At 36.4% G+C, this 13,573-nt stretch overlaps 1 protein-coding gene across 5 annotated transcripts in view; it reads right to left on the bottom strand.

The window, feature by feature from the left end:
• Positions 1-13,573, bottom strand: part of LOC145968165 (one cut domain family member 2) — a 75,981-nt gene that overhangs the window by 56,420 nt on the left and 5,988 nt on the right. For 3 of the 5 annotated variants that reach the window (XM_083093460.1, XM_083093459.1, XM_083093462.1), the window contains exon 2: positions 4,511-4,618. The exons of the other annotated variants lie outside the window; for them this stretch is intronic. In XM_083093460.1, the coding sequence (XP_082949586.1) occupies positions 4,511-4,618 (108 nt within the window). The remainder of the gene's footprint in view (positions 1-4,510; positions 4,619-13,573) is intronic. 5 annotated transcript variants of the gene reach the window in all.

A 13,573-nucleotide genomic window follows, 5' to 3' on the forward strand; every position in this document is an offset into this window, starting at 1 on the left:
AAATCTCGCCCTCGGGGGACCGAATTTTCCCTCGCGAAATAAAGCCGACATAGAATATCGCGAACTTGGGGAGGGAGGGGGATGCTGCTGCCCCCGTTTTGCTTTTACTCTTTTGCAATAATGAGACAAAATCAACATTACGTTTCTCCGGCGAGAGTTTCTCAGAAAATTATTTCAAGACAAGATTTTAATATGTCATCTCTTGCGAGGAAAGACTTCTTTGCATCATCTCTGACAAATCATGATTTTGAATCATTTGTCGGTACCTTTATTTCGATACTTGTGATGTAATTAGTGCAATGCAAGTTTTGAATTTTTTACGAATCTCGAACTTTTTGGAATCTCGAGGGATCTTGAAACTATCGAATTTAGCATTTATCACCAAGAGAAATTCTTCGTTGATGCAGAATCGATCGAGACTCGAAGCGTTTTGATATCTCATTTTCACAGAAAATAAAAATCTTAATATCCTGGCTTCTCTTGCGATAAGTGTAAAAATTATAAATATGAACAGCTAATATTAATTGCAAAAGATTCTGCATGTGATACATGTTATCTAGAAGAAATCTGTCAGAGGAGCTCTGATAACGAAGGCTCGGCTAATAACGGACAACAACTGGGTCCGGTGATAGCGATGAAAAAATAAGGGGCGGGAAAAATGAAAGGGAAGAAAAAGGCCGATCGCCAGCCTGCGAGATGCCGCCCCTTTCATGCATAAATCAGGCAACATGGCGGGAACGAGCGAGTTCTACGTCGAAGCAGCTGAGATGGGTAATCTCGTCGCGCTTCTCCTCGGCGACTCTTTCTCTCTCTCTATTTTTCTCTCTCATTGAAATTCTACGCTAAATTTCAATCCGCGCCGAACAAAAGCCGTCGTATCTGCCCCTCCCCCCTTTTCAGCCGTCACCCCCTTGTTTCATCTCATCGAAACCTTTCAACGTCGCCGGACAATAAATACTTGAACCGCGAGAGCGTCAAGGAAGCGTACGAAAATCATGTAAAAAGAATCGAGCCCCTTTTTGGAAGCATGTGAGGGTGGTAGAAAGAAAAAGAGCACTCGTTGCCTTAAAAAAGACGGTCCTTATCGCGCCATCTTTATTTATCTCTTGGATATTTTTTGTATATCAAAAAATACTTTTTTTTAATTATAATTAATTACTTTTTAAGATGACTATATCGTTATTATACGATAATGACTAATGTGTAACATGTTATTATTATTATCAATTATATATATCTTTATGTACTAATGTTATTAAGACTTAAAATCTCAGATTTTTTTTTCAAGATTGTCAACTTTTGATATAATAAAGCGCGAAATAAAACGTGCTTTGAACGGCTGTGGCTTTAATAGATGCCGTGAAAAGAAGGATAAGAAAGCTTTCTCGTTCTTTCCTTGTCTATCGCGAACGTTGAAAATCTAACGTCGCTTTTCCCAAGTTTAATTAGGTACACCCTATGTATCCATCCTATCCATGTGTATACAAACCGATACATAGCGTTCGATATTGGAGGGAAACGGACGTTAGGGATGCATCGCAAATAGGAGAGAGGCGAGAGGGCCTTAAAAGGACTTCAGGCAGACGAAAAGAAAGATAGAGAAGAAGAGACATCATAGACATACAGGGTGTGTATAGAACTATTACATTATACATTTCTTTCAGTTTCAAATTAAAATACATGGTCAATTTAAAAGCTCTGAAACTTGTTCAAAAATTGTTCAACAAATATATATTCAGTTTTTTTTTTGAGAAAAAATTAAGAGGAAAAATTAATGAGGATTAAAATTCCAAGACTGCAAGATTGCGATGCAAGCATTCAAAATTTTCATTCATATCTGAGATGTAACGTAAAATTATAATAAAATTTTATATTATTATTAAATGCCTAATTATTTAAGTATTTATTATATTAAATTGTCTATAAGTGCAATTTTGCATCATTTACAAATTATTTCAAATACACGTAAAATTTCACAACAATTTCATGCCAATTTCGAATAGATGAAAATTCCAAAATTTTCCTTTGATTTTAATTCGTGAATCCTAGGGATAGATAATTCGATAAGTTTATATCAATTTGTCGTTCAAATATTTAGTACTCGATATATAAATTTGAATATTCAACTTGGCAAGTTTATTCAAGATCCCGCGAAGAGTTCCTCTGGTTCCGGGACACATTGTATATACGCATACGTTGGTCCAGACGTCGTATGCGCTCGGAGAGAGGAGAGAAAACGGAGGAAGATGAGGATTGCGGAAATGGACCGTTGCCTGGAGCTCGAGTCCTATGTCCGCGATATAGCGGAGTCTCGAAGCGTCGAATCGAGATGGGACAGAAGAGGGAGGGGGGGGGGAGGGAAAGGGCCCGACTTTTGTACACGTCGGATTGAAATTTAGCGTGGGATTTCAATGAGCCGTCGAAGTAAGCGAGATTACCTTCCGTCAACTGATACTTCTCGACGTATTCGACGTTTCGCGAGGACCTGCAGGACGATGACGCATCGATCGTCCTCTTGCTTCTTTCCCTTCGTCTCTCTCGCTCTTTTTTTTTCTTTTTTCGAGTTCTCGGTAGCGTCTCCGTTTCTGCGCGAAGCCGCGTTCAATCAGCGGGCGAATCCGATGGATTTGTTGTTTCCGAAAGTTCAGATCAGAACTCACTCGTCGCCGCTTAATTCAGCAGAAAACTCGGTCGCTCTCGCGAGAGGAACAACCTCGCGATTTTTCCCGAATAATAAGAGTAATAAGAATATCCGATTCAACGACCCGATCCGCGTTGTGCTCCGAAGCTTCTTGTACTCTGACGATTCTTGATAAATTTGCAATTAAGCTCTTTCACCGAAAATAAAATCGTAATACGAGCATAGGAATATTTAACGAAATTTATTTACGAATCTTCATCATCTTTGACTATTAATTTCTATTTTAGTAGATTCTTAACGCGTGGTATCATCAAAATTTGAAGCTTATGGAGATAAAAGACATCTTCAAATATCGTTTTACTGGCAAAAGATCGTTTTGAAATTTATAATCGAATGTGCAATATTTGAAATCTGAACAAAATTCTCTCTGATCTCTATCTTTTTGATTAGATGAGCGAATGAAAATATTAGTTGAAGAGCAAAATGTCGCAGACATGAAATGCATATCGAGTTCCATAAATACTCTATAAATTCAATCACGATGGATTGCTTTAAAAATCTATCGCAAGTCTCGTCAATTAATCTACCGAATCGATCGGTTCGAAGTATCGTAATCGAAAGAAAGAGCGAGGGGGAGAAAGAGAGACAGAGAGAGAGAAACGCGTTTTCTTCACGAATTTATTCAAAATTCACGTCTGTTAGCTCTTGAGAATCTCCGCGAGAGACTTCGATTAGGATTGCATATTATTGAACAATCCACTGGAACGGATTAGATCGATATAAAGCGAGGGGCCGATTAATTAATTCAATTGCACCGGATAAGGCGAACTATTCGTCATTTAATCATCGAGACATCTGTTTCGGCTGCAAGTCGAATTTCGGATCGCGATCTCTGTAATCTTCCGTCTTTCGATCATCGAATTACAAAGGAAGTTGAATGTAAAATTTAAATTGTGATTTAAGCTCATGTAAACGTGACGATGACTTCCTAGAAAACGCTCGTTCGCATTCGAGGAAAAAGCAAAGAGGATAAAAGTGATAAATTAACGAAAAATGATAGACATCACGATATCGAGACTTAGGAGATTTTATTTGAGAAAATTTAAATCGGATGTGTAGATAATTAATTTAAGCGCTTTATATGCGAGCTAATTTAATGTTCTCTCGATATATGATTTCGAGGAAACTCGGTAGCGAAGATGCTTATAATAAATTTAAGAAGCGCTCTGAAACTCTGCGATATTATTGTAGATACGCCGAATAACATCGCGAGAAATCACCGAAATATTCTGGCTTTCCCGCTTTACTCTTTGTACATGATAACGTATTCCCGCAAACAAGTTTAACGCTAACACTATTATGGCAATGCTCGAAAAACCACGGATCGACATCCAAATTGATGGAATCTATCAATCCCGACACGCCGAGTAAGAGAGCTCTTTAAAGTCTCATGTCGAACAGCTGCCGTCATTATTAATTTTGTTCGGTTCAATGACGGAAATTCGTGACCTAATTTGTACTTGAGAATTATTAAAGGATTATAGGAAGAAGCTTGCATTATTCTTTTTCGTTAAGTTGAAAAATACGAAAGAAACGTTAAAAGTACGTTTTAAATTAATTTCGCTCGAACGTTTCATCCAACAAGCGAAATTATAAAAATATTCAAAATGAGATAATGAATAATAAGAATATGAATGATAAGAAGAATTTATACATCTTGTCTATTGTGTTATCGACGAAGATTGTTTAATATCAAGCATACGGAAAGAAACGAAGAGAATAGCGGAAAGAAACAGTGTCGCGGATTAAAGAGAACGAAAAAAGGAAGAAGGATATAATTACTATTATTAATGATGAATTTTATATTACCATAGGAGTTGTGAAACTGCGGATGGTGCGAGTCGATCCCGGTTCCTGGGTGATGCATGTCCAGCATAGCGTCCGGCTCGCCTCCGCTCTCAGAGCAGTTGCTCAGGGCTAAAACCAAACCGATAGACACACACCTTGCGTTTACACTTGTCATCAGTCTTACAGTATCGTCGACAACCACTTAGCCCGCGTTTATAATTTCTTTCTCTGTTTGTTGCTCCTGAGATCCCGTCCCGTCCCGTTTTATCCCTTCCTTTTCTCGCTCGCGTTTGCAAGTTTTCAATTAGACACGACGATTGGTGTAATTCTAATTATCAACGAAACAATCTCTCTGTGAAAAATTTGACTTTGAGTATAAAAACACGAAAAGATAGAATAAAATAGAATAAGCATTTCAGATAAAATCCGAAAATCTGATAAGCTTCTTGGCTACGGAATGAATCCAAAGATTCGTGGATTCGAAATTCAAAAATCGAAGAAACCAAGAATTTCAAAAATTCAAACATCTAGAAATATAGATGGTCCCTCTCAAAATGGAGGTCTCTTATTTAAGCGTGTTTGAAGAACTCTCGAATTTAACATGAATTAATTTGAATTTTTTAATTACAAAAGATGTGTTTGCATCTTGCGAGCCAGAAAAGGAACGGTGCATAAAAAAAATTAATTCGGACGACGATCGAAAAAATATGATATCGTTCCCGAAATAACAAGAATCCGGCGCTGTATTTCGTTAAGATTGAACCCATGTGTGTACCTTCTTTTCTTTTTGCACAATGGAACAAAAAAGACAAGATCACAAAACGGAAAAGCACACACATTTCAAGAAAGAAATCATACAACATAAGACAGGGCATCTCACATTGACTTAAGATTCATGTAACTTATGATAAAACTAAAGTAAAACTAAAATATAATTAACGGTGACGGTATCTTTGTCGAGCTGATCAATCATGTTGTTGACATATCGAAGAAATCAAGAATATTAGATAACGCGTAGAAATTTGAAACATTTTAATGTTTTTTTTTTCAGAAAAATATAAAAATTGTCAACATATGCATAAAAAATCTTTATAACATATTATTTTTAGGTATAAGTTTATAAATTATTATTCCGACATCTATGCTATATATAAACTAAAAAATATAGCAAATTTGTCTGAAACGTCTATTAAAATGTGCTTTCTTAAATTCGCATTGAATCCATGCATCGTTAATAAAATAGTAATCGAATAATATCAACTCGACCGTCAAAGATATTGCCACGTCAAGCTCTACGAATTTCAAGCGCTTGAGTATCACAAAAAAATATTTGTTGGGAAGAACGGGATAAAGGATATATACTAGTAATTTAGGATCGTAGGTTTTTGTCCCTAAGAAAATAGAAAACGAAAAAACAGGGGAAAATCAATTAAATCCAGCGTTCAATCACAGCGAAATATATATACAGGATGCGAGAAAAGTTCCCGTGCGCCCGTAAAAGCACATTTTTGCAGAGACAACATGCATTATAAAATTAAAAAATTTCTTAAAGATATGAAAAATTCCAATTATTAATTATATCAGATATCTCATTTCACACAAGAAATATTACAACTGAAGAAGATCCGAATATTGTGTCTATCAATTAAATAATATAATTTCAATTTTGACATAATGTTTTTTCCAGGAAACCAGAACGATGGATTTCTCTCCTTTTTTATTTTTTTACTAAATTGATTTTTTTTCAATTTTATTATAAATTTTTTGTGATTTATTAATTTCCCATCAATTTAATAAGAGCCTTAATTCTTATTAGATTACTTTCTCATTTTTCCCATTTCTCAATTTCTTATTAAATTATTATTTTACTTATTTGTGATAAAATTGATATATATTCTTTCAACAGTAGCAAACTCATTTTGCAATTAATGGCTTGATTAATCGTAGATTATAATGCGAGTGGGAACAATCCTGCGTCCTGCGAGGCGCGTGATTTTTCGTTCGGTCGGTGGCCGAATCTTGAATCAGATATATAAGAAAACGGTAAAAGAAAATTCCTCGTAGAGTCCTTCGTGGTGCGTTTGTCTATCCGTTTGGTTAGATCGAAACATTTGCATTTGCGGGAACCGTTCCGATTCTCTCGACAGAGATCGAAAGGCAATACTCCGAGATTCAGGTGGTTCGTATCTTCCTTTGTTGTGTGATGTTCCGCCGACGATTATCTTCGGACGATGAAAAAGGATTGTTTGCAAAATTATACAGGTTGGATCGTGGAAACGAGGAAGGCCACACAGAATCGAAATGAAGAACGAGGCACAATCGCGATATGCAATTATCAAAGTGTCATTTCTCTTATTGACTCTTCGTAAATAAACCTAGGAAGGTTTGCAAAAAAACTTTGCGAAGAAACTTTTTGCAAAGAGAAATGCATTCTGGAATCTGAGATCTAAAATACAAGAGAGATTGAATGAAAGGGCACTTTTTTCTCCCAGTTTTCCCATGCTTTTCATTCACAGTCTTTACAGCCGTTTAATTATAATCTTGATTGATGTTCAACGAGAAATAATTCAACGCGCTGATTTTGGGGGATCTTATTTTGGCCGCGAAATACTATTTGGATAAAGTATTATAATATTTATTTGACGGGAATTTTAATCGCAATGTATCTGTGGTATTAAAGTTCTTCAAAAATTCAAATAAAATACTCTTTCTCTACTCGAAAGCGATGTAGACTTTATGTTATATATTATATATCATTCTGCTCTCGATATATTACGTATTGATGTTTGATTAGCCAACATTTATTTTCGTCGGTTTCGATTCAGATTCTGGTATTTAATGCTAATAGCTAATTGATGATATATCCTTTAACATGCCATGTACAGACACGTGTAAAATAACATAAATCGGTGGAAATGTTGCATTAACTAATATTTAATCACCCTTTCTTTATCCTATATTAATATTTTTTTTCCTCGACTAACATTAATTTCTTCTGATCAATATTTTAATTTTTAATTTTTAATTTTTAAACAATTTTAAAGTTATCATTTGATTGCATGTCACAGTAATTAAAGTTGAATTTCCGCAAAGAGAAAGTATAGAAAATTGAGAATGAGATTGTCGAACGCTTCTCGAGGATTTTACCTCGTGGCATAGTTTGATCCCGAATCTTCTTTTCTCACGGGGTTCCCTTCTCCCTACTATTTCGTACCATCCTGTACGTATGTACGCGGGACACGTACGTAACAGTTGCGAACAACGGTGTGTATGCGTCGTACAACGGGAAAAGCCGGTTCCCACTGAACACTCCGTTACTACGTGATGAACAAGGGTTCTAGAAAAAAGAGAGAGTTCCCCACTCAAGGGGTGAGAACGGGGAGAAAGAGAAAGAGAGACTTTGCGTGGCGTGCCTTGTGTGCGCGGCCTACATACATATATAGGGTGTCTCAGATATACTATTTTTTAATCTCAGGAGATTTATATTTGATTAAAAATAAAGACATTTAGAGACTGTAAAAATAGAGAATTGAATTAACCTTGAGGTAGTGAAATAATGGAGAATAAAAATAAAACATTAATGAATCTTTTTTCAGATTTTGATTTTAGTTAAATTTGATAAAGTTTTGTTGCGCAGATATTTTGTTTTCAAAAATTGAAAGTACGCGAATTTAATGAATAACTTTTATGCTGTGAAAAGATTGCTCATCGAATTTAGCAGCGCAAAATAGCTTGGGCACCTTGTATATTGCATGCGTGACGTAGTGGATGAGTCAGCTGGTGGAAGGAGTACTCGTGAAATTTGTCAGGAAACTTTCTGGAAATATATACGCCAAAAAGCAGGATGTGCTACTTTCAGAGCCACGATAATAGTCAAACGATTATCAATATTTGATTGTCACATGGTACGAGTTCTATAAACGTTTCCGTCTTCAAATCCTTGAACAGAGACGTTTAGATATTTAAGAATATAGATACTCGAATCTTTTAATACTTCTCGAATTTTGAATATATACATATAACATCTTGATTGCAGTAATTTTTAAATAAATAGAAACATGACACACTTTTTTAGTTTGAATTTTTTAGACCAATTTTGCACATATTATTTAATATTTTTAAATATGTTATGAGAAAAACGTCTGTTCAATTATTGTAATAAAACAATACAATATTATTTATATGAAGCAAAACATGTTTTCCAGGATTTTACATCAAGAATTCAAAAACTTACTTTCAAGCTAACATTGAAAGTGTTAAGTTTATAATATAAAAAGTAAAAAGTTCCAAGTAATTTCTGAGAAAAAAAAGAATCTTGTTCATTAAGTTGGAAAATTAAAACTTTAGAAATATAAATTCTTCCTAAATTAATAAACTTCCTAAATTCGCGGATGATAAAAATGTTCGCCCGTATGCATGACGATGTCGGTGCGATTAAGAGGTGTCGTTCCAAGAGAATATTGCTTATCACAAAACATACCACACACACAATATCGCCTTTCGTTTATCAGTGATCTGCTTGAAACTCAATTCGATCCATCCACGCGCGGCGAGCGGAGCTCTCTATCGAATTCTCTGGCGACGCAATAGCGAGCTAAACATCGAATGTAAGGTACGCGACGCATGTAAAAACCATGTTTCACAGTCACAGTCACAAAACCTACTTTTATGAGTCGTCGCGGACATTTTAAACGCGATGCGGGCGATCTTGTCCCATTTCACAAAGTTACGCGCGTCTGTTGAATTTTGCGGGCGCATCCTTTTCGAGCGAATTGAATTATTGCATCTCGCGTCTGCTATAGAATTTTTCGAATCGAGTTTAATTCGACTACGCGCGTGGCTCTTGATGATATGACAGCCATTGTGACTTTGCTTATTATGTTGGAGATCTTACTTATATCTAGATATTTCTATCAGCTTTCAAGGATACGAAACCATTATTTATCATTGATATGTATGAGAGAAAAGTGATATATTTTATAAATATTAGAAAAGATATTCGCTTTTCGATTTTTATATTTTCGAAAGCAATAAAAATATTAAATAAAACATGTATCCATTAAAATGTGTTACCCTATATATTCTTAACAGCAACGTTAAACACAGATGCAAGTCAATAGAAAAGTTGAAATCGTGAAACGTAACAGCCACGGTTTCGTTCTATCAGCTTTCGCATAGCGTAACAGCTGTACGACGAAAGGTGTTCATTGATGTGACATCTGCACCTTGATTCCCGTCTCCCCCTCTTCCTCTCTCCTTTCGATAGAATGTTTTAGTGAATGACCTCTTCCCCTATAAAAACCGAGCTCTGAAAAAAGCAGCTCTCGCTTCGAATAGAAAACACACATTAAAATAATATCAGTTTATTCTTTGCATTTTGAGATATATTTATGAGAGATATATGTTAAATTTTTATAAGATTCGACGAGAAAATCAAAGTTTAAATACACCCGAAAAAAATCAAAATCAAAATTCAGATAAGAATTAATATCTCTAATAATTAGGTTTAAATTTAATTAAATGCGATTATATTTGCAAATTTATTAATAAGATTTTGTCAAAAAAAAAAAATACAAAATATATTCGATTTTTCAACAGCGTGACTCGAGTGTCATTGCAGTGACTGTCATTGTAACTTGTTTACCCGCGGGCAGACAATTGGGGGTGTCGTTTAAAAAAATAATATGTCGATAAACTCGACATAGAGTTCGGAGAGTTACCGAAATTTATCAGAGATTTGAATACTCTCGATAGGAGCGGGGGAAATAAAAACGGGAGGGCGGAGAGGGCCGATGAACGCGTTCCCCGCGAGCCGACAGGATATCCCATAGGAACGACGACGAGCACGCAGGACACGCGGGGGTGAATTCGTGCTATGCCCGACATGTGAGCACGCATAGGGTCTCTCCACACCACCGGGTGTCGCGTTTCGGCGCGTGCTGTGCGTCATCGTACCGTGGAAACCGCATAGCGTCCGCCACGCTACATGAAAGTGCAACAGAGGGAGAGAGGAGAGAGGGAGAGAGAGAGAGAGAGAGAGAGAGAGAGAGAGAGGCATTGTTATTTTACCTCGTAAACCTTAGAAAAAAAGACGAAAATGTCTGTAACCCTTAATTAGTCGCGTAATCCTTAATTAGAATTATAAAATTGTATATATAAAAGTTGTAAACTCTTTCTGTTTAACGAGCCCGAGGAAGCAACCTATCGAAAATTTATTATATAAAATTAAAGTAAAAAATGTATGTAAAATAATTGGTTATATAATTTTTATTAATCGAGATAGCCACGAATAATTCTCTTTACCTAGAAAAATTTTTTAATCTTTTTGTAAACAACTATTTTCAAGGGAATATTTCAAACTTTATTTAGAGCAGAAAGTAGAAAAGTGAGACAAACATTTCTCGCACGAATTTCATGCACACACACAAATAAGTAATATCTTTGATATCTTGAAATTTAAGAATTCAAAAATTCGTGTTTACGAGGACGACATGGTATTGATCGCGTTGTTAAAAACATAACGTAGCTCGTGGTAGCGATGTAACTTCGCGATAAGTCCGTGAGACAGGGAAACGACACAACCGTATCGATTCTTTTTTTTTCATTATGTCCAGTGTGTATAAGAAGACACATGCGCGGCCAACGTAAGACCTACAGAACGGTATCAAGCATCAATGTTGAGGAGAAACGACATTAATTATGCGCGTTTGCATTTATTAGATGCATCGTATCCTTAAATTTCGATGAAATTTTGTAGTTTCACGAAAATATCTTAATACTTAATTTATTTAGTTTTTTTATTTAATTTATTATATAAATATTTTTTCGCGCGCGTATATGATTTAATTTAATTAAAATCCAGAAATTATCTTATATATCTTGAATCTAGAAACTACTTATTTAGAAATTTAGATCCCAGAAAATACATATTGTTTTAGAATTCTAAACGATTAGAACTCTATTATTTTCAATCACTGATTCAAAAATTTTTCAAGATGCATGGACATTACATAATTCAAAGAAGAACTTTATTATGATTAAAATGAATGTTTGTAAATTATTGAGCTCCTTCAGAAATATAGAATACATTTGACAAAAGTAAATAGAAAGGTATGAGGAGCCTCGCGACTAATGCACCTGACCCCCTCATGTGACGATCGATAGCGACGATGATGGTGAATGCAATTAAACGCAAATGACATCCAGCACACGTTATAGTTATTACTAGATGAATTCGTGCACGAACAACAATAGCGGCATAATAAAGGCAATTTATAAAAGCGCAACGTTACGCTTGCCGATTGATCGCCATTTTAACGGCTATGAGCGAATTATTTCTAGTTTGAAGTACCTCGGAAGACCTGGAAAACATCTTATATTTATTCTCAAGGAATTTATTTTCCTACAAATCAGATTAGCTTTTTCAATTTTTTCATATATCTTTTCTAAATATATAGTTTAAATTTAAATTTATATAACTTATATTTTAATTTATACATATGAATCTAATTTCGTATTTTAATTTGGGGAGTTTATTAATATAATCTTAATTTTAATTTTATTCTAATTTCTAGAGATAATAATATTAATAAAATTTTTTAGATTTTTGTAAACTATAAATTAAAGACGCTATATTTAGCTATATTTGTACGCTTATTAGACTTATATAATGAGGTAGATTCAGGGGCTTCGCGAAATGTTTGCTGTTTGGATCCGCGAACGCGCTCTAACGAGACGGATTTTCTCGCGAGAGACACGTGGGAAACAATAGAAGGAGAGGCTCTAATCTGAAGGGCACTGAATCGAGGCCCTTCTTTTTCTTTAGTATTTTCACACAATGATTCTTTGCTCCCGTGTTTCGCATTTCCTCTTCGCTCCCGGCCTTTTTCACCCTAAGAGAGTTTCGTACTACGAGGGGCTGTCGGTGGAACATTTACACCGTAGAGAGATATCCTCTTTCCTCTTTCCTCATTATGTGTATACCTCGGTAAACGCGCAAAGGATTGATAAAGAAGGGAGAGAGAAAGAGATAGAAAGATAAAGAAAAACAGTGAAAGGCAAAAAAACAAGAAATTTTTGTTCTTAGAAAAGACGCTTTTAGATCACCAAATATATCACAAATTATGCTTGTGAACTTATTAATTTTAACGCCAAATTTTCTAATAAATTTAAAGCCTCGAAAGGGAATAATAGTTAAAAATTCTGTGATTGATTAAAGAAAACTTTTTAGTTCAATAAACTGAGTTTCACGAAAAAAATATTTGTCAGCTTCGCAGATGGATAGCAGTTTAATAGAATTTTAACTTGAAGTTTAGAAAATTACGAAAACACATAAAATAACGATCTTTCATTAGAAAAATCGATTCAAAGTTTATGGGATTTGTCGAAATTAACGTAAGGGTTGTACATTAATGAAAAATCCGTTGTACATAATTGTAAAAAAAATCCTAAATCTTACTGAAATATCGTAGCTTCTTCAAAATCACTCTCCAAATGCATCTCCCTTTCTCTCATCCCCTCTCGGCGGAGGTCTCGATCGCGAGGATCATTCCGCCTTCCGTGATCATGCTCGAGTGACACGAAAATGGAGAAAGTCCCGCGCGGTGATTCCAGCGGTCGGGAAGAGAATGGTCCAGAAGAGGTGGAGGAGAGGAGGAGAGGAGGAGAGAAGAGGAGAGAAGACAGGGGGAGGACGACGGCGTGGCGAACATGGCGGCTCCGGAAAGCGAGACGAAGCCGTGCCGAGGTCGCGCGCGGCTGCGCCGCGACGCCGTCGTCGTCGTCGTCGTCGTCGTCGTCGACGGCGACGGCGACGGCGACGGCGACCGCGTGACCGCCGCCGCGCTCGGCGATCAATACCTGGACGCAAGCGGCGAGCGCCGCGACGCCGAGCGCCGCGACGCCAAGCGCCGCCGCATCGCGCCGCGCCGCGAACGAAGGATGTTGAATTCGAAAAGTGTTATTCCGCGCGTCTATCTCTGAATGATATGGAAGGGAACGCCTCTCCCACGTGGGTCAGCCACGTGTGCGCTTCCGCTGTCCGCGCGCGCGCTCCGCGCGGATCTTTTGCGCGCGTACATCTCC

Source organism: Camponotus vicinus, unplaced genomic scaffold (assembly GCF_025532165.1).
Source record: "Camponotus vicinus isolate PSW18456_S1 unplaced genomic scaffold, iyCamVici1.0 SCAF_3, whole genome shotgun sequence".
In the NCBI taxonomy this organism is placed as follows: Eukaryota; Metazoa; Arthropoda; class Insecta; order Hymenoptera; family Formicidae; genus Camponotus; species Camponotus vicinus.